The 21,834-nt window shown below is 48.8% G+C and overlaps 1 protein-coding gene across 1 annotated transcript in view; it reads left to right on the top strand.

The window, feature by feature from the left end:
- The window catches only part of LOC144770812 (urokinase plasminogen activator surface receptor-like), a 185,484-nt gene that overhangs the window by 133,202 nt on the left and 30,448 nt on the right, over positions 1–21,834 (top strand). Inside the window, exon 3 of the mRNA XM_078655580.1 lies at positions 18,149–18,295. Within this exon, the coding sequence (XP_078511706.1) occupies positions 18,149–18,295 (147 nt within the window). The remainder of the gene's footprint in view (positions 1–18,148; positions 18,296–21,834) is intronic.

The raw sequence follows: 21,834 nt of genomic DNA, 5'->3' as shown, positions 1-21,834 counted from the left end.
CACATCCCACAGCCGCACATCCCCATGCTCAACACCAGGACCTTTCTCCTGTGACATCATAATTACCGGCCACCATTACTGAGCTGGGACAACTCCACTGCCTCCTGGTCAACACCCAATTGCGCCACAAATATGCAACCGAGATCTGGGAAACCAATACCGACGTCCTCTTCCTCATCGAGTCTTGGCTCAACTGAACACATCCACAACAAATCACCACCATAGGTGTCATAGAACCCCTCAACTTCCAACTCAACACTCACGGCAAAACCACCATTAGAGGCACCCTAGCCTACAGACCACCAGGACCACCTTCTGCCTTCTGCGAGGCCATTCCAGACTTCATCGCCGTACTGGCTATCAACTCCGAGAAATTAATCCTTTTTGGAAATGTCAACTTTCACTTCGATGATCCCAATGATGCCAATACAGTTTACCTCCTCAAGAGCATGAACAACCTCTGCCTCTCCCAACTGGTCACCGACCCCACTCATATCGCCAGGTACATGCTGAGCCAGAAACAGAGTCAGGTACAACCATGTAACCAAACTCACCTGGTTGGACCACCCAATCATCCACTTCACAATCACATCTGCCCCCACCGCAAACCAGCCAGCAACACCCACAGGAGCTGGAGCAAGATACCCAAAAATCAATGGAGCAACACCCTGAGCTCCTGCATTCTGGACACCACTTCCAGCCTCAAACAGATTGTCGAAAATGTCCATGCCTGGTTCACCAACTGCACTGTCAAAATGATGCCCAGCAAACCCGCCAAACCAAGCAGGCCCACCAACCACACCAGCTGGTTCACACCGGAACTAAAAAACACCAAACGGAACTGCAAGCATTTTGAAAGGATTGGGCACTCTAGCAAAGAGCCAAATGACCGTGCCACATTCAAGCTGGCGCTCACAACTACCACCAGCACCTGAAAGCACAAACAAAAACACTCGCTACCGTCCTCAAAGCCAACTCTAACCACAGCAAATAACTCTTCAACATCATCAAGCAGCTCACCAACCGCGCAGCAACCTAAAACATTGTCACCCCTTCCCAAGATCTCAGTGACACCCTAGCAGACATCTATCACAGCAAGTTCTCCACCATCAACGAACACTTCGACCCCCCGCCCCAAACCACCGTTACCAGCATCCACAGCCATCTTAAGCTCACCGATTCCCACCCAAACCTCGGGATCACAACGTTGCACCAACTCGTCACGCAGACCACTTCTGCCATCATGAACTCCATCCACTCAGGAGCACCAAGGGACCACAGCCCCTACTACATGTAAAACCTGGGCAGTGCTTAATTTGTAAAACATTTAGTACCAGGACCCTTATTGGAAGGCCACTGCAGCCTGTACCACCCATACCCTGCCAGCACTGCGAATAACAGTACCGACATAACACCTAACCATCACACTTGTACAAGTGTGACGATTCAGACTATTTCAGGCCACACAAAGCTATAATAATCTCATGAGAGGCTAGTATTATTCATTTTTAATGAATACTGACTTAACAATCTCTTTTGTTGTGCTTATCTGAAACTAAAAAGACAGTGCTACCATGTAGTGGACTGTTACTAGTGCTGGTGCTGACAATTAAGTGCAGGTGCTGAGCATCGAAAACCACAGGCACAAATTAAGCACTGAACCTGGGGAACAATACAATCAGCAAGGAACTCTCTACCACCTTCAACATTTCCATCACCCCTGCCACTTTCTCAGTTGACTGGAAACACGCGGAAGTCAAACCACTCCTCAAAAAAACATCCTCAGACCTGAAAGATCTCAAGAACTACCAGCCCATCTTTCTGCTCCCTTTCCTTGCCAAAGTCCTGGAAAAATCCATTATCCACCAACTCACTAACTACCTAGAGAGCAACGACCTCCTGGGCCTATCCCAATCTGGGTTCCAATCGAACCACAGCACAGACACAACCCTAATCACAGCCATTGATATCATCAGGACTCCCTAGACGTGGGGGAAACTACTGCCCTCATCCGTCTGGACCTCTCGGCAGCCTTCGATACTGTGTCTCTCTGCACCTTTAAAAAAGTCTCCACCATAGGGGGCTTCAAGGGGACGCCCTCAAGTGGTTTGCATCCTTCCTCACCAGACGAACCTTGAGACATCCGTCTTCCACCCTTCACCTGGAATCCCAAGAACATCATCAAGGGCGATCCTCAAGGATCCTTTCTCAGCCCTACCCTGTTCAATGCCTACATAACCCCGTTGGCCAAAGTGGTCAGGACCCATGGACTGAACATCATATCCTTTGCAGACGACATCCAGCTAATCTCTCTCCATCCGCAGACTCCGCCACTACCAAGGCCAACTTCAACCTGTGCATGACCAGCATCGCCTTATGTGTGAAAAAATACTGCCTCAAACTCAATACAGACAGAACAGAGGTACTCATTTTAGGAGCAACACATCCCCATGGAATGACTCCTGGTAGCATGCAGAATGGGCACCCTTACCCACACCTACAGAACACACCAGGAACCAGAGCATCATACTGGACTGCAAACTCACCATGAAAAACCAGATCAACGCAGTATCCTCAGCCTGCTTCCTCACTCTTCGCACGCTCCAGAAAGCCTTCACATGGCTCTTGGCCAGTACCATACGCACCGCCACCCATGCCCTTATCACCAGCCACCTGAAATAAGGCAACACTCTACGTAGGAATCAACTCACACCTGCTAAAGAGACTACAGACCATTCAGACCTCAGCCGCCAGACTCGTTCTCGATCTATCCATGTCACCCCACCTCCGGAAACTCTATGGGCTCTCCATCCACAAGAGGTGCCAATTCAAGATGCTAAAACACGACTACAAGGCCCTGTAAATCAGGGATCAGCCTACACCAACCACCATTTGAGCTTCCACCAGCCCTCCAGACAATGGCTCCCTGCCTCCCTCACCGAGACCCACTGCATTTGCCGGAGCAAGAGCAGCCGACGCTCTCTCTCCTTCCTGGCCACCAAGATGAGGAACCACCTTTGGACCTCTCCCTCCCTGCAGGAATTCGGAAAGGATCTGCATACCTGGTTGTTCGACTCACTCTTCCTAGCAGCAGAAACCCCCAGCTCCTAGATGCCCTCACACGTGATAAACAGCACTCTGCGAATCACTTTTTGATTTTATTGGATTTTTTTAGTTCTCTGATTTACTCATGGGTGCCACTTTTAATTTGGGGCATGGGTCTATTTTATGTTCCAGTCCGACTCTGAATAGACATTGCTTCAACATATAGTTTAACCCTGCTTTTATATGTCTGAGCCCTGCATGAGTTTTAGTTTGATAAATTATTTACATTTATACGTACTTCAGTGTAAAGTGCCCAGTTGTCAATAGCAACGTGATGCATGCTATATTACACTGCAGAATAATTAAATGCACATTATTTCTTCTGGGTTTATGTTTTAATTATTCATCTTTCAGGAGCCCAGCTGCTCCTGTCCATTTCTATTCTACAAAAAAATTGTGTTTTCCTGCTACGACCACTGCCCATCAAAAATAAATCTTTGATGGGCAGTGGTTGTAGTTCCATCTCAGGGGGCATCTCCATACTGAACTCTGTCTGTTCTGAGTAGGCCTGGGCGGTAAAGTCCGTTCCGCTCGTGGAATTTGCGGTATGTAGGTAATTTCGCATTCCACGAAGAATGCAAAATTGCCAAAAATGCCGCGATCCGAGGCTTCACAGAATTTTTTGCTTGTTTGCGCTTTCAAAGTTCATGTCCACAAGATATTTCCCCCCCAAGCTGGCAAACAGCGTTTGCCAACAGGAAACAAGCATCGCGAAAGGGCGGAACAAGCAATTCCGAGTGTTCGCGGAACTCTGCGTGCTCGCTGAGATTTTTTACCATTTTGCGGACCTTTGGGGAGCTTTGTGGAGCTCTGCCGAGCAAATTCCGCCCACCCCTACTTCTGAGATCATAACGCTCAGAAGTTACCTTCAGCGATATGCACCGCTAGGAACGTGAATCCAATGGAAAATGATCAAATATATATAAATAGCCTACTTCTGAAGTAAAACGAAAATAAATGTTGAAAGACAAATAAAACAGAAAGGAGCAAGGGAAAATAAAAAACTTAGCCAGGTACAAGAAGTGCCATAAACAAAGGAGATGTAAGTCTTGGAGCAAAGGGCATGGGTGGGTTAAAAAACCAGAGAAGGCAAAGTGGGCTGCATAGAAGTAGAGAGGAAAGAGGAACAGATAGCCGAGCAGAGAAGAGACAGCAGTGTTAGAAGGAGGACTAGGAGCAAAGAGAAGAAGTAAGAGAGGGAGTGACTATAAAAGCAATGAGCTGAGGTGCAGAGAGAGGCTCACTTGTAAAGCCGCGTGAAAGGAGAACGGCAGCGCCAACATGTGCCTCGACAGATAAGGCGCTGTCTGCTCACCAAAAGAGTATCTGAGATGCGCTGTGCAGAGGTGAAAGGATGCGAACCGTAAACCTTTGCCCACATCCTTCTGAGAACTGGCAACTGCACAAGCTGACACTTTTTCTATCTAAAATTGGCCTATGGCGATTCTCACTCTCCAGCTTGGCAGCATCGCGGTACTCAGGGCCATATGTATCAAGCAAATTCGCATTCGCAAAGGCCGAAATTCTGTGAATTTCGGCCATTGCGAATGCGAATTTGCTAAATGGTATGTATAAAGCAAAATCTGGTGCAAAACAAGGAATCGCAAAATGTGCGATTCCCTAAATGCAATATATGAAGCAAAAAAATGTGCAAAATGTCCTTAAGGAATTGCAAATTACCACCAACTTCTAGTTGGTGGTAAATTGCGAATTCCTTGAAAAATGCACATTTCTGCATTTTCAAAGTGCCATGTGACGCACATACATGCCCTTAGGGCATGTATGGGTGCCACATGTGCACCCATGCATATTTCAGGGGTGCAACAGGGTGTCCTTTGGACACCCCTGCACCCTTGAAATTATTCTCAATTTGCGATTAGCAAATTGCGAATCGCAAATTGAGAATAACTTCCCATTCATTCCTATGGGCCTCCTGGCCCATAGAAATGAATGGGAAAGTATTCCTTAATTGCGATTCGCAATTTGCTAATCGCAATTAAGGAATTTTAAGAAATCGCAAAAAAAATGCGATTTTGTACATACATACCTATTTGCGATTCTCAAATAGCGATTTCTTAAAAATCGCTATTTGAGAATCGCAAATCAGGTTGATGATACATATGGCCCTCAGTCACGGGGACAGTCTCTGCCATCGATGCATGGCTATCTAGGCTTTCAGTCCACTGTCAAACTGTACTGTGTGCTTAAACAATGCCGGCACCTGTAAGAAGCACTAGTCTGCTAGGTCACCAAGGTGCTGTTTGCTGCGCATGCTCAGGCAAAAGGGGTATAAGCATTACGCATGCACACAGGCATTTACGCAGAGACCTATTAGAGCGCACATGCACAGATGATATAACATATCTTTTTTGCAGTCGTACTAGCTGGATAGTAGCACGCACTGTCGCACTGGCACAGAAATGAAATGCACCTCTCCACCACAGAGAGCATGCTCCGTACAGGAGGCACCAAATGTGCGCATGCGCAATGAGAAGGTAGCCTCACAGGCTAGCAGTGGCTGAGAGCTCTACCTCTCAAGACTAGGGAATTGTGCCTCTGTCAACAAGGTGAGCAGTCGATGTCACCCAATATGCTTGAGCGCTACCGGGGAGAGGTATACCAATGTAACAACGCGGTCATTGTAATGGCATGCGTTGTGAACATTTGCGGACTAATGTGCCATATTCCGGGAGGGGTGAAGGACAGGACAGGAGCACCAGGCACAAGAGGGGGGGTGGGAGGGGCTGCAATGCTAAAGACAAAGAGTATGCTGTACTTAGGGAAGTGGAGGGAAGAAGGAGATGACAGGCCACGTCAGTGATGGTAGTAATCAGAAGGTGCTAGATAGGACAAGGTAGCGAGTGTTTGTCCAGGAATAGCTCCAATAAGGAGCAAGGGCCCTCACACACTCCGAGGGGTGTCATGCTTTATCATAGTTTCAACAAGGGGTGGTGAGGGACAGAGTCTCTGAATTAAGCAGAATACTCTCACCCAGTCAAAAGATCAGGGCTAGATCCAACACCGTTTTTTAGCTCATTGCACCATCCCAGTTTCAGAACCTGGCTGTATGCAAATTAGTCTGTTCCTGTCCCAGTGCATGATGGGAACAGGGCAAACCAAACTACAAAAGCCATTTCTTACACTGGGAAGGAAACAAGCTTCTGGGGGCCGGTTTCTGGCATTACAGCCGTCTTCGGCCCGGCTTGCTTGAATCCTGATGGTGCAATGAGCAAGGGACTCATGTCTGAGTATACCCTTCCACGCTTAGGGTGGACAAAAATATTTACAACAAGGGGTGGTGAGGGACAGAGTCTCTGAATTAAGCAGAGTACTCTCACCCAGTCAAAAGATCAGGGCTAGATCCAATACCGTTTTTTAGCTCATTGCACCATCCCAGTTTCAGAACCTGGCTGTATGCAAATTAGTCTGTTCCTGTCCCAGTGCATGATGGGAACAGGGCAAACCAAACTACAAAAGCCAATTCTTACACTGGGAAGGAAACAAGCTTCCGGGGACCGGTTTCTGGCATTACAGCCGTCTTCGGCCTGGCTTGCTTGAATCCTGATGGTGCAATGAGCAAGGGACTCTTGTCTGAGTATACCCTTCCACGCTTAGGGTGGACAAAATTATTTACAACAAGGGGTGGTGAGGGACAGAGTCTCTGAATTAAGCAGAATACTCTCACCCAGTCAAAAGATCAGGGCTAGATCCAACACCGTTTTTTAGCCCTGATCTCTTGACTGGGTGAGAGTATTCTGCTTAATTCAGAGACTCTGTCCATCACCACCCCTTGTTGTAAATATGCTTTATCATAGGGCAGCTCCTCGTAGGGCCGGCGCTGCAATGCCCAACGGGCCCTAATGCACACCCGGGGGTGTCATGCTTCATCATTGGGCAGCTCCTTGTTGAGCTGGTGCTGCAATGCCCAACGGGCCCTCACGCACCCCGAAGGGTGTCATGCTTTATCATAGGGCAGCTCCTCATTGGGCCGGCGCTGCAATGCCCAACTGGCCCTCACACACTCCGAGGGGTGTCATGCTTTATCATAGGGCAGCTCCTTGTTGAGCTGGTGCTGCAATGCCCGACGGGCCCTCACACACCCCGAAGGGTGTCATGCTTTATCATTGGGCAGCTCCTCATTGGGCCGGCGCTGCAATGCCCAACGGGCCCTCACACACTCCGAGGGGTGTCATGCTTAATCATAGGGCAGCTCCTCGTTGGGCCGGCACTGCAATGCCCAACGGGCCCTCACACACCCCGAAGGGTGTCAGGCTTTATCATAGGGAAGCTCCTCGTTGGGCCGGCGCTGCAATGCCCGACGGGCCCCGCAGGGGTGCTCTTTGCCAGAGGTCTTTTAGGTTTTGCTGTTGTGAAGCTTAATGATGTTTTATGAGGGTGCCTATGTGTAGTGAGTAGAGATGGGCATATGTGAATGTGATTTAAAAATGGCTCCTCTATTCTCCAAAAACAGTTTATTCGAGGAGTACCTGGGCCATGAGTAAAAACAGAGTAGAAAGTCGTGACCTGAGAGGGGATAATTAAACCTGTGTCAGGTCTAGTGGGTTGTGCAGGTGGTCAACATGTTTCATGCTTATAAGTCTGTTAGGATCTCTGCAATTCTTCAGGACCTATAATTTTCTACTCATAGGGTGCAGCAAGTGGTGTTAGGATAAGAGGGAGCTAAGAGTTACGTCCGCTAGGTCATGATTCCGTAGTAGTCCTAATGTGTGAAAATACAGTGGATCAATGAGGCACAATTATACCTTCCGGAAAGTGGTGCACCAGAGGATAGGGATAGTGGTGCCCCAACAGAGACAAGCCGGGGTGCTCGCAGAAGTTGCGAGAAGGACCAATTTCAGTCCGCAGGATTCCTAGTGTGGGAAATACCCATGGCCGACTGTCCCTGGGCCCATGGCATCACGGAAACCAGGAGCAACGTACTGACGCTCCATGCGCTGCGAAAAGCAGAACCATATATAACTAAACTTGGGGTAAAAACAGGGATGGGTAGAAACAGCAAGGTTCTTGTTAAAGAAGCCTGGAGTACTGCTGGGATGGAGGAACGCAGTAGTACCTGGATGCTAAACTTGCGTTCCATTTTGACAGGTGCGTCTCAGTCAGGCGGCAACACCCATTGGGCTCACCGGGCTTCAGCCCCCACCGTCGTGTGTGTCAGCCCGGGCTCACACAGCTTCGCGGCTGGCGACGTCTAATTGCAGCTGCACCCGAGTACTTCACAGGTCTGTAAAAGACCATTTAAATGTAAATGAGGCTTTTGTTATGTTTTCACCGCTTCTTACAGCCACTCTGGCTACGGCTGGAAGAATTAGCCCCCCCCGCCCCCAAAATCTTATTCAGCCCCCCCCCCTGAAATTTGGCTCTAGTTGCCCGCCTGGTCTCAGTCGCCATCTGAACCTGAAAATGAGCCAAACCGAGGAAAAAATTACTTCACTGTCATACACATACAATAAGTACAGAGTAAGCATATATGTAACAGAGGCAGGCCCCGTGTAGGTAACCAAGCCAAGAAAGGAGGGACAAATACAATGTAGTGTCAAGTAAAAAAACATTCATTTACGAGAGGCACTACAGAGAACCAATTACAAGCAAGAGGCATCAATGCGTGCACACACCCCACAGTCAAAGCGACAGTGGATGGGCTGCCTAGGCAAGACCTAAAATCCTGCCTCAAACACTGAGCACAAGAACATTAGGACATGAAGGGCCATATTACACAAGCGGCCAGGGGCACAGTGGGCGTTTGTGCCCACGTTATGCACCCCCAGGGCACTTTGGTGTTACAGAAGGAGCTGCTGATGCTTGAGGCGCCTTCTGTATTACCGATAGCTCTGGTGCACATACAGCACCAGCGCTATTATTAGAGGATGTTTCCTCATTTGCATAGGGGTGTGGCCCCATGCAAATAAGGGAATCAGTTTGCAATTGCGCTATATTATCAATGTGGGGGCAAAGGCAAACATGCCTTCAGAAGGTGCACTGAAAGCGTGCCACAAAATGGCGGCAAACTTTCTGTGTGCCTTCTAAATGCAGCCGAGTCAATGGGTCGCACTCCGACTCCACCCACCAGCGGGTGAACCCCAGGAGCATCATGGTAGATGCAGTTTTGTAGCGAGTGCGCTATTTCGAAAATACGTGTGTTTTATGCAAGTTTGCAGCACCAACTCTGGACACCGGTGTTTCGGAATTATTGTTCCTCGTCAGCAGAGTGTAGGTCGGTCAGGGGTTTGCTGTGCAGGCTGCCAAATGTTCTCAGGTTGATACCTCTCAAGGCGCGGGTGCGGGTTCCGAGCTCGTCAGCTCATAGCTCGAGGGAGCCATTTAAGTAGAGTCAATGGGTCGCACTCCGACTCCACCCACCAGCGGGTGAACCCCAGGAGCATCATGGTAGATGCAGTTTTGTAGCGAGTGCGCTATTTCAAAAATACGTGTGTTTTATTCAAGTTTGCAGCACCAACTCTGGACACCGGTGTTTTGGAATTATTGTTCCTCGTCAGCAGAGTGTAGGTCGGTCAGGGGTTTGCTGTGCAGGCTGCCAAATGTTCTCAGGTTGATACCTCTCAAGGCGCAGGTGCGGGATCCGAGCTCGTCAGCTCATAGCTCGAGGGAGCCATTTAAGTAGAGTCAATGGGTCGCACTCCGACTCCACCCACCAGCGGGTGAACCCCAGGAGCATCATGGTAGATGCAGTTTTGTAGCGAGTGCGCTATTTCGAAAATACGTGTGTTTTATGCAAGTTTGCAGCACCAACTCTGGACACCGGTGTTTCGGAATTATTGTTCCTCATCAGCAGAGTGTAGGTCGGTCAGGGGTTTGCTGTGCAGGCTGCCAAATGTTCTAAATGCAGCCCTCCAGAGGGATGATAGGGGCTCCAGACATCCAGACAGTCAGTCACTTCACCCCCTGCAAGGGGATCTCTAATCTCTTTTAAAAGTGCAGGCTGGTTGCCACCTGCACAGAACACAGGGCAGCTTTTAAACAGTTGCTCTGTATTTCTGTTGAATGCGCTGCCCTGGGGGTAATGCAAGTTTTCGGTGGCCCGAGGGCAGTGCATTCTTCGTGATAGGGCACAGTATCCATGTTTGCCCCCGGCGCACCTGCTTTAACCCGTTGGCTGCGCTGAACGTTCAGCGCCAATGCGGAACGTTCTAAGAAACGGGCGGGCCGCGTCGGCGAACGGAAGTATGCAGCACTACCGAGGTAGTGCTCGCGACGGCCGTTGGCCCACAACAGCAGCCAACTGGCACATGGCTCAAACGTGGAACGTGCGCTCTGTCTGTAATACGGGCCCAGGAAGGCCGAGGGTTTTGTTGCTTCTGTCCCAGTTGCGGGTTTCCCACCTTTCTCTCTGGGATTTGGCGTAGCATAACATTCAGCTTGGGTGGTCGTCCCATAAACCTTGGGTGGTCGTCCTGATCTCTTTGAAGTCTCCGTGACTCAATGGTCCAGAGATATTATGCTTGAAAATCAGTGAAGAGAACAGAGCACTTGCCTTTCCCTAGTTCTGCACCTTTTAACAATCGGCTCAGTAGGCCTTCTAGAGTGTCTGTTTCATGATGTCTGCTGAGGTTGCGGGACATAATGTGACATCATTCATAGCCCTGCCCCCTCTTTGAATGTATCATTGGACCGACCACTAATCCCTGCTCCACCAGTTGCTAGTAGGAAGCAGTGGTTGCTCATGAACCTAAATATTTTGATGCAACCAGCCGTTCCTCAGATATGGGTCCCTAACATGTGGCCCCTGCCTGTGCCCTGGTGCGCGCGCGTTCATCACCCCGGCTGAACCCTAACATTGGGGAGCAGATGAGCCGTATCTGGTGCTCGCACCCGAACTCCCCAGGCCTCTTGAGCACCCCCGGTGGTCCTGCTACCTTGGATGTCGTCGAAGGTGGACTTGGTCGCTGTTGGGCCCACTTCGCCCTTACCAGCCTCCAGGGGGCGAGAGGCGGGTGTATGGCACCCCTCGCACATCTCCAGGCTCACAGTGGGCACCATTCCTTCTAGTCCAGTGCCACGGAGAAGAGGCGGGGTGCCCTCCGTGTGAGTGAGCGGGCTAGTAGTATTCTCATCGACCTTGGAAGGAAGAAAGGCTGGGAGCAGATTACGGGTGTTTGCATCTTTGACCTCCTGGTTGCAGACAGATCTCGGGGGGGGGGGGGGACTCCACCTGGCTCCATGAACGAACAATACATATAAGGGATTCAGTGCAAAGCTCTGGTCTGTGGGAGGGAATGCAAAAAACGGAATACGTGATGAGACAGAGGACACATAGAGCAGTGGTGTCGTGTACCTATGCACCCTCCCCCCAGATTCAGCAGCTTCAGAGGTGGGGTCCTTTCTGGGTCTCTTCTGTCTGCAAAGCGGTGGGTAAAAGCTGACAAATTCTGCTATAAAGTAAAGCAACGTCAACAGAAAAGCAGCAGAAGCAAGAAGGAAAGAAAGATGGGTAAACTGAAGAGGGAAGATGGAAGGAAAGGTGTATGGATGAGTGGGTGGATGAATAAGTGGGTGGGTAGGTGGATAAGTGGGTGAAAACATGAGTGAATGCATAGGTGGATGGACAGGTAAAAGGATGGCAAAGTAAATAGATGGGTGAATGGGTGAGTGAATGGATAGGTGGGTGAACAGGTGAAAGGATTATTGAGTAACAAGATAGGTGGATAAACAGGTATAAGGATGAAGGAGTATAGGGGTGGATGAGTGGGTAAAAGCACGCGTGAATAGATGGCAGAGTGGACGGCAAGTGGATGGATGGACAAGTGGATGACAGAGTGTGTGAACGCATGATGGCTGGATGTATGGGGGTGTCAAACGGACAGCAGAGCGGATGAATGGACGGCGAGTGGATGGATGAATGGAAGGCAGAATGGATGGATGACTAGTGGATAGATGAATGGACGGCAGAGCGGATGGATGGATTAATAAATGGCATAGTGGATGGATGGAGTGGGTGGATGGATGGGTGGAATAGGGAAAGATTTAATGATGGATGAATTAATAGACGACAGAATCTAAAGGTGAAATAGTGGATATCAGAGGGTGGATGGAAGCGTTACATGATGAATAGATAGGTGCTTGAATAGAAGAGACAAGGGGGCTCTGCTGGGGAGGCTTGGGCTCACTAGATTTGCTTTCTTTGTGCCATCAAAAGCTTTAATTCAAAATGGGGAGTATTTTAATTTTCTGGTTACTCCCTTGACGTAGAATATTTGATATTCTGATCATGATAGACTGAAAAATACAGACCCTTGTCCATTAAAGTATATTATAGAGTTATGATATCCCCTCCAGTGACACCCCTTCATGCAGCCTATACCAGCTAGCCTCCCCTCACTTGTTTTGTTTATCTCTTGTTCACTGCCTACCAGTAAGCCCCTGTTACAATTTTTTAGATTAGTAGTAAACTTTTCTTTGTAGTTTGCCTTTTTTTGGCGGTTGGGTAGTGTGAGTCCCAAATTTCAGTGACCATATTCTTAACCGCTACCGCGCTAGCGGGTTTTCCCGCTGTGCGCTGATTTTTGAAAAACGCGCGGTTTGTGACAAAGCCAGCTCGTCATCCGCGTAGCGCAGGTAACGCCCATGACGAGCTGGCTTTGTCATCAGCGCGGAAGGGGTTAAACTGCAAAGGTGCTAATTGATTTAATAAATGATCATAAATTGGGGGGGGTTCCCTCTGCCAATAATGGCCTCTAGCCACCCCACTGTAGCCCACCAGAGCAGCATCCCCCTTGGACCAGACTTCTCCTGGCCCGGAAATTGATGGAGCGCCCCCTGCAGCTCATGTCTAAGAGCAGCTCTGAGGGGTAGAGAGAAAACCCAGGGAGCAGATGTGTTGCGTCCACATGCTACGCCCTGCGTGGGTGATGTATCCAGTGCAGTTAGTTTCCTTGGTGAGCAGCCATGTTGGCAATCTTTACCTAGCTGCGTGAAGAACTTAAAGCTTCACAGATCCCTCACTGTGGGCTGTCAGTCTGTGGGTAGATTATCTGCTCTCTGGGTTCAAACCATTTCATTTTCCTGCCTTTACTCACTGAGCAACTAAGGAGCCGGGATAAAGGACTGATGAATCATGGTGTCCCTTACACATGGCTGCTTTGATGCCCCTTTTAGGGTCTCGCCTTCGCAGCGCGTATGCGCTGCAAAGGAAAAAGACCTTTTCCGACCGCCTAGGCTTTTCAGCCAAGCACGTGCACGCGTTCCATTGCCTTCAATTGCAACGCGTGCACGTCAGAAGATTCACTCGCGGGTGCGCGCGGCCCATCTGGTCGCAATTATCGCTCCCGCGAGTGAATCCCTCCCCCCTGCTGCCGCGCGAGCTATTGTTTATGGCGCTGTTTCCCGCGCCGTCAGGACACGTGTTTCTCGGTGAAGCTGATAAAAAAAAACACACTGTGCTGCTTGCTCTATACATTGGTTCTGTAAAATATACTGAAAACACTGCTTATTTTAGCAAATAAATATAACCTAAAACAATTGAGAAAGGGAGAGACGACTCTGCACGCACACTGGCGGTGTAGGTTGTTAACTAATTAACTTATACATTTCCTGCTTTGCAGGTCTTGGCCAGCGGAGTTTCTGTGGTAATTAGCTAGCGTTGCTACAAGTGGGCAAAGGTGTGGCAGTGTTTAAACGAACTGTGGGCGGCAATTCAAAACAAATCACCGAGGCTAGAACATTTCCCGGATTCTAATTACACATTTGCAGCTTTACATCCTACACAGGTTAACCTCACGACCAACAAGCTCGCTTAAATGCGATCCCTGCAACATATAGTGCAGCAGAAAACTGTGCAAGTCGTTTTGTCATGAAAACATTTGTGAAAGCAGACTGACGCCATCAGTTATCCAACAGGGGCTTATTTAACTTTTGCACATGCACTCTTGTAGAATGTATGTGTCTATAGTGCCTCTTCCTCACCCCACCCTTGTCCCGCTATCCGTTTTGTTTCACCCAACCCCCTTCACTTCTCCGACTATCTGTTCTGTTACGCCAGCCCCGCCATTCTCTGATCATTTGTCTGTCCTTTTGCAGTCTGTTCAGTTTAAACCAACCCCCACCCTTCTCAAGCTGTCCGTTCTGTTTAACCCACCCCTGGTGTCCTCCCGCTGTTCGTTCTTTGTAATTCACATTCACCTCGAACCCCCTACCACTCGCTGGACGCGGCAGCTTGCTTTCTGTGAGTGCACAGGGCAAGGGCCATAAGAGCGGTGAAGAAAGTTTGGGTGTTTTGAATTGTAGGTGGGGTGGGGGGTGCAGGGGTTACGTCATGTTATCGATTGCTGGCATTTGAGTTCTGTTTATTGCTAGTACACTGGAAGGAAGACAGATGCTTTTAAGTCTTGTTTTAAATAGTTTGTTTATTTTAGCTTTGCAGGGGCGGGAGATGGGGTCAGCACGCATTTGCCACATTGCAGCCTTATTTCATGGGCCCCAAGCCTGTCCACTGAGAGAGGGATGGTTTGATAAGGGAGATAGCTTGCAGCTGGGCTCTCTCACATAACACACCACCCCGGCCATTCATGGCCACGTGAGCGCGATGGTGCGTCATTGGCTTTGTTAAGTTAGTGGACCGATAACTTCTCCCCGTGACATTTTCTAACAAGCGTTTGCAATGCAATAGATCTCGCATGTTAGAAACTCTGACCTATTAGTATTGCAAATGACAAATGCCTTTTATTAGTGCAGGTTTTTTAAACACATAAAAAAGGCATTGTCATTTACAATGCCAATAGCTCAAAATCTCGCAATTGCGAGACCTATTGCATTGCAAATGCTTGTTGCTGACTTGGCGCTGTATGCAAAGCCCACCGCAAGCCCTAAGACTCAGTTACTTCCAGGGATTCCCTCAGGATGGCTTTGCCTTTGACGCCTGTGTTTGAATTCTAGCGCTGTCCTGCCAACCAAGGTTTGGAGCTGTCTCTATCTTCCAGAAGGTGCTAGAACATTCTGGATTTTTGTGCTGTTTGTCTCTATTAGAGCCTACTTTGCTACTTATATATTAAATACGTGGTGGCTTCATTTACTACAAAATGACGCAGTGTTTCACCGTAAGCCATTATGCTGTGCCGAGCTCCATCATTTTAAAAGCACGGTGGTGCATTGTATTAACAACAATACAACTCATCCTTGTGCTTTCCCCTGCACTGGCACACAATTGGCTGCCATGCATGAGTGCACGGACCCTTGCATTATGTTGCAAGGTTGCTCGTGCTGCAGAAATGATTCTTTTTGTGCAGGAAGGGATACCGTTTGCACAAAATCATTGTTGGCATTTTCCTCTTTCTATGCGTGCTTCAGAATACCACCTGAAGAGGCGAAGGATTCTGCTGCATTCCGAACTTTTCAAAATATCGTAAATGCGGAAATGTGTCAGGTTAGATGAATGTTGCGCGGGAACACCCATAACAACACCCATGGAATGCCTCTTTCACGCAGAGTAATGCATGAAAGGGGCCCATATTTACAAGGCCAAGAAAAGTCACGCAGGGTGACTTCACGTGGCCTTGTTAATATGGACAGGCACCAGCGCCGCCGGTGCGTCAAAAGAAGTGTCACACCGGCGGCGCGCAGGGCTTGTAAATGAGGCCACTAGTCTTCTGCTGCTTTGACTGGACATTGTGGTTAAGGTGAGCCACTACTCTGTGAGATGTGACTAAACTCCAAACCCTGCACTATGTCTCTTTTAACTGCTCCCCTTTACTACCACAGGAGTGTCAGTTGGGCCAAAGAAGTGACTTGGGGCCAGATGTACGATGGCCAAAATAGCACCTCGCAATTTGCAAGTCTTTTGCGACTCGAAATTTGCGAGACGCTATTTTTGGTGTACAACAGTGTATAACACACTGTTAGCGATTCCAAATGGGGTTGCAAATAGAGAGGCTCATGAATATTAATGAGCCTCTCGCAATTTGCGACCCCATTGGGAATGGGAGGCTCTCCCAAGGATGGTGACCTGCTGGGCTCAGCAGACCTCCATGTCTGAAAGACGAACGCGGAAGAGAAACGCCTTGCGTACACGCGACCTTTTCGCTATGGCGATGGAACTTATCATGGCTCCCACAAGCTTTTATTAAAATATATACTACTGAGTGACAAATGGATGTGATGCACAATAACTTCATGGAACAATCTTCGCATCTACAATTCTAAGGCTTTAAGGACTAGGGATCAAAAGATCGACTTTTTATTGACTCATATGAATATACGCCACTCACCATACTATTATTTTTGCCTTGAAAAAGCCCGCGAAGCCCTTAAAGGAAAACGGGATGCTTTTTTTAAATAAAATAAACGTTTTTGTTGAATTTTTTAAGGGCAGGCAGTTGTCCTTGTGACCACTGGCTGCCTTTAAAAAATGTTTTCCCCTGTGTTTGTAAAGGGGAAGAGGGTGGTAATTTGCGAGAGTTTTGCACCCGCAAAACCTTTGTCCATGTGGTAGCACCTGCTATTAGGAAGGGAATACCCCCTTCCTAATAGCGACTTGCAATACCATTACTATTTTAGTATTGTACATAACCCTAATGGCTTTTGCATGCACGAACGGGTTCGCAAACCTGTTTGCGCATGCCAAAACCGTCGTACATCTGGCCCCTAGGTTATTTGCGCGTAGCGCATTGTATTTAAGGCACTCTTACACCAGCATTAAACGATGGACACCATTAGGGACTACTACTGCTGATGACCCCTGGCCACAGAGAAGAGGCCTCGCAAACACTTGGATTCGCTGGCACTTACCTCTCCATTGATTTATCTCATCTTCTTTTACATTTATGTTGTACTCCAATTACTACTGAAGCATGTCTTTAATTATGGAAAACATTTTTAACAGGATGGCATTAGTTGGGAAATAGAAGAAAACCCATGTGGGGCAGTTTTGAGATGTAAGAAGTAAGGTTGAAAAGTACCAGAGTAGGCTTGGATAGAGTCGCCCAGGACAGAGGGGGTTGCTCCAGAACAAACTGCATGAAGATCTGAATCTGGACTCCAGGAGAGAGACATGGGGATGGGAAACAACCTTTACAACGCAACTTTTACAACGCACTACCATTACAATGAAACTTTTACAACGCAACATCCATTACAACGCATGTCTTTACAACGCAACCATTACAACGAATTACACTACAACACATACCATTATAACGCATGTCATTACAACGCAGTCATTACAACGCATACTATTACAACGCATACCCCTGGAGTTAGAATAGTAATTTTTACCCTTACACTATCCAACACTTACCCTACTGTTACACCCCCTGGTGTTAGAATAGTAATTTTTACCCCTACACTATCCAACACTTACCCTACTGTTGCACCCCCTGGAGTAAGAATAGTAATTTTTACCCCTACACTATCCAACACTTACCCTGCTGTTGCACCCCCTGGAGTTAGAATAGTAATTTTTACCCCTACACTATCCAACACTTACCCTACTGTTGCACCCCCTGGAGTTAGAATAGTAATTTTTACCCCTACACTATCCAACACTTACCCTGCTGTTGCACCCCCTGGAGTTAGAATAGTAATTTTTACCCCTACACTATCCAACACTTACCCTACTGTTGCACCCCCTGGAGTTAGAATAGTAATTTTTACCCCTATGCTATCCAATACTTACCAATAATGCAATGTAATTTTTTGCGTTGTAATGGTATGCGTTGTAAAGGTAGTATGCGTTGTAATGGAATGCGTTGTAAAGGTAGTTTAACAATATTTGTTGTAATAGCATGCGTTGTACTGGAATGCGTTGTACTGGATTTTGCATTGTAAAAAATGCGTTGTAATGGTATGCGTTGTAAAAGTATGCGTTGTAACGTCATACATCCCATGGGGATGGAAAGTGCCCAAGATGATAGAAGCAGCAAAGGCCCTCAGGTGTTGGGCCTGTGTTTGAGAACCTGCGTTCTGTTTAGTCGTGGACCTGCCAGTGATGGAGAGGTGGCCCACCCATGCTTGATGGTTGGGGACAAGTACTCTGAGAAATTCCTAACTAGTTTTGGTAACTGCTTCTCTTTTACAGGCAGTACATCTGTTGACACAGTGATGAAAGGTTGCTCCACCACCGCACTCTGCAACACCACCTCGGTCCTGAGCATCGGAGCCGGCTCCATCTTCATGACTGCCACCTGCTGCGAGAGCAACTACTGCAACCTCAACAGCTTCTCAGGTGAGTGCAGGACAGAATGCGACCGGCTCAAGAGATTCGCTTAACACCCTAGTGATGGGGGAGGCATAAACTGTGCAGTGGCGGCTGGCACATATTGGGGATGGCAGGGCAGGCGGGTAGGGTGGCAAAAAGATACACTTACCTTGTCACAGCCACTCCTCTCCTCCGCTTCTCTTCCAGATGAGTTCTGAGACAGAAGCAGGAAGCACACAGACTCCCCTAAGCCAATTCTGCTGCTGCTGTCAACGTGACAGCAGCGTCTTGATTGGTCAGTGCACCATGGTTTGGTGCTCAGGCGGGGACTATGAGCCTACGCAGTTTCTCCTCCCAGGCTGTAATACAGCCTGTTGGAGAAAATGCAAAGTGCGCATGACTGTTTGGCCGGCCCAAGACGGACAGCCAAACCGTCATGCACACTTAGAAATTGCCCCACCACTCCTCCGCCTGCTCTGTGAGCAGTCCAGCCCTACCCCGTAATGATAATAACATTGTGTTATTATTATTTTATTTTTCCTTTTTTTCACTGCTCTAAGAGTAGTGAGACGACGCTCCTCCGCCCTGGCGGAGGAGCCGCCACTGAAACTGTGCATGGTCCAGCAATGCATGAGATGAAGAAATCCGAAAGTCACCCAGGTCTCATGTGTGGCAGAGTTTACTGGTATTTACCAAACTAACTGGTGCTCACACATAATGGAGGAAAGGGGCAATGAATAGGAGGTATTTCAGACCTGGTTTCTCTGTGAATTCTCCTGAATGTTTTTTTTCCCAGTGTGATTAATTTGAATGAAGCCTGAAACAAACAGGAACTTTTATTTACAAAAACACAAAGAAAATTGTGACCTACATTTTCTTTATTAAATATGTGGGGAGGAGGTATTAGTAGGGCTCCCATCAGAGCCATTGTGGACCCTGGGAACCCCATCACCCAGGGCTGTATATATTAAGGGAATAGGAACGCACAGCCACCCTCCCCAAGCCCAGTTAGGCCCCAGAGGCTTCATCTATGGGCTTAAATCGTAAAAAGAGGGTATGGGCCCGCGCCCCCAGGATCCCAAAAGAGGAGAAGGGCCATACCTCACCATGCACAGTGTTCTCATAAATAATTTCATTGCAAACGTTGCAGTGATATTATCAATGATGTCATAGGAGATGTCATGGGTGATGGAATATGTGGGGTAATTAGCAGTGCATGGCAGGGGCGTGAGTTATAGTTTCCTTAAGGCACGAGTTATAGTTACTAAAGATAATCATAATAACCATAGATATACTTACTAAAGATAAGCCTGGCCTGCGGCCTTGTGGCCAACCCCACCATTGGGAAACCCCAGGGCCTTCTGCCATGTGTGACGAGGGGTTAGCCTATGGCCAGGCCCTGTGGCCACCCCACCCCCTGCAGTCAGCCAACCCTCTGCCGTACCCGGTCACCAGCCGTCTGCAGCAGGAAGCTGAGCCTTTGCCACGTGGCACAGGATTGGTCTTTGGACCCCAGGAACCCATCCTTTGGTCCAAATATAATATAAAAGGGGAGGGAATGATGAAGCCCTCCTTCTCAAGCCTTATTAGGACCTATGTATTTTAAAGGGGAGAGGGCATACAGCCCCACTTCTTGAGCTTTCTGGGGTCCCGGGTACCCCATATCCTGGGGCCAAATAAAATTAAAAGGGGGGGAAGCCACAGGCCCACCTCCTGGAGCCTAATTAGGCCCCCATCTCCCAGGGATCAATGTATTTTAAAGGAGAGGGGGGCAAGTGACCCTTTCTCTGAGCCACATTAGGGCCTGGAAACCCCATCCTCTAGGTCCATTCTTTACAAGGAGGGCTACACAACCCCCCTCACTGAGTCCTTTCCAGCACCGAGCCTCCAGGGCCCAACCTCCTAATTAAAAGGAGGGGCTGCATGGCCCCCATCAACAAGCACTAAAAAGGCCCTGGGATTGCATCCCCCTGGGCTGTGCTTTTTTAAAGGGATGAGGGACGTGCAGCCTCCCTACCCAAGCCTATTCTTGCCCCGGAGATCCCCTACCCTAGGACCTGTGTTTCATTTAGGTGGGTGCCCTGGTGCCCACCCACGAGCACCCACATGTCCCTCTAGGGGGATGCTGGGCGATGCAGTGCCCTGTAACACCAGCCTACTCCCCGCATGCTGCTGCATCTGGCATTGCTCCTGCCTGCAGGCAGCAGCTGTTCATGCTGCTCCCTCTGGGAAGGGGCAATATCTTGATGTGTTTCCATGTTGGCATCAGTGATGGGGTTCAAGGCCTTTTGAGGGGAAACATCACTTACAACGCAACTTTTACCACGCAATGCTTTTACATCGCAGCTTTTACAATGCAAACCATTACAACGCATTGCGCTGGGGGGCGCTCTAGGATAGGGAATATATTTAATTTACTATCCAACACCTTCCCTACTATCCACGGGGACTGGAGTTGGAATAGTAAATTAAATATTTCACTATCCAGCGCCCCAAAGCACTATGCGTTGTAATGGTATGCGTTGTAAAACTCGCGTTGTAAAAGCATGCGATGTAAAAGCATGCGTTGTAATGTCGTACATCCCCTTTAGAGGCTTAGGGAGGGGTGCTGTATGGCACCCCTTCCCTTAGAAAATACAGTGAGTCCCGGGTGATGGTGTTTTTGGGTCCATGTGGCCCCCTCCCCCTGGAGTCAAAAACATCCAGGTGAGTAGGGACATATGCTTGTTGCCCTTATTAAATGCTTTGAGCCCCGGGGTACTCAGGGCAAAAATGGCCTGTGTAGGCGGCAATGTGCCCCCCAACAAAATTAATAATTGCCTTGTCCCCCCAAGCCCTGGCCCACCTAAGGTGGGGGGGTTTAAAAATGAAGCACATGAATCCATGCTTTTTTTGCCTAATTTTGCAGCAGATTCACAGATCCCCCTACAAATTGGCAGCAACATTTCTAAATGGGCCGCACTGCCCCTCTCCCGGGCTGACCTTGGGCCTGGGGATCCCATCCCCTGGGGCTGGGCATTAGAAATTAGGTGTGAGGGGACTGTGTGGGCCCCCTCCCAAGCCAATTCTGGCCCCGGGGAACCCATCGCCCTTGGCCCTTGGCCCAGCCTTAGAAACTAAGTGAGAGGGGCCACGGGGCCCCCCCTCCCAGGCCAGTTTCCCCAGGGACCACCACACTTTGGGTATGGACTAAAGAGATAGGGGAGAGCGGCTGCCATTTTTGGCCCCAGGGACCCCTGCCCCTGATGCCAGGAAGTACCCAACAAATGAGAGGGAGGGCCTTGGCTGACTCCAGCTGTGTCCCAAAGTATTGTCCCCTGAGACATAGCGTTTTTTCTGCCTGCAATGGTGCCAGCGGGTAAACATGTGTTTGCTTTCGTTTGGCGGGAGCAGTTTCAGAGCTCTTGACAAGTGAGAGCAACCACTAAATCCACTGCCAGCAGGCTGGAGAATGCGAAAGGCTCCCGCCCACACGGAGCTAACTTCACAGCGGGCAGGAAAAAGATGAAAAAATTGCTCCAGCCAACAGGAAGCAGCATTTTTAGCTGCTCCCTGTGGACAGGAGC

The sequence above is a fragment of the Lissotriton helveticus genome, chromosome 7 (genome assembly GCF_964261635.1).
Source record: "Lissotriton helveticus chromosome 7, aLisHel1.1, whole genome shotgun sequence".
NCBI lineage: Eukaryota > Metazoa > Chordata > Amphibia > Caudata > Salamandridae > Lissotriton > Lissotriton helveticus.
Note: the sequence above shows the minus strand (reverse complement) of the source record. Positions and strands in the feature narration are given on the sequence as shown.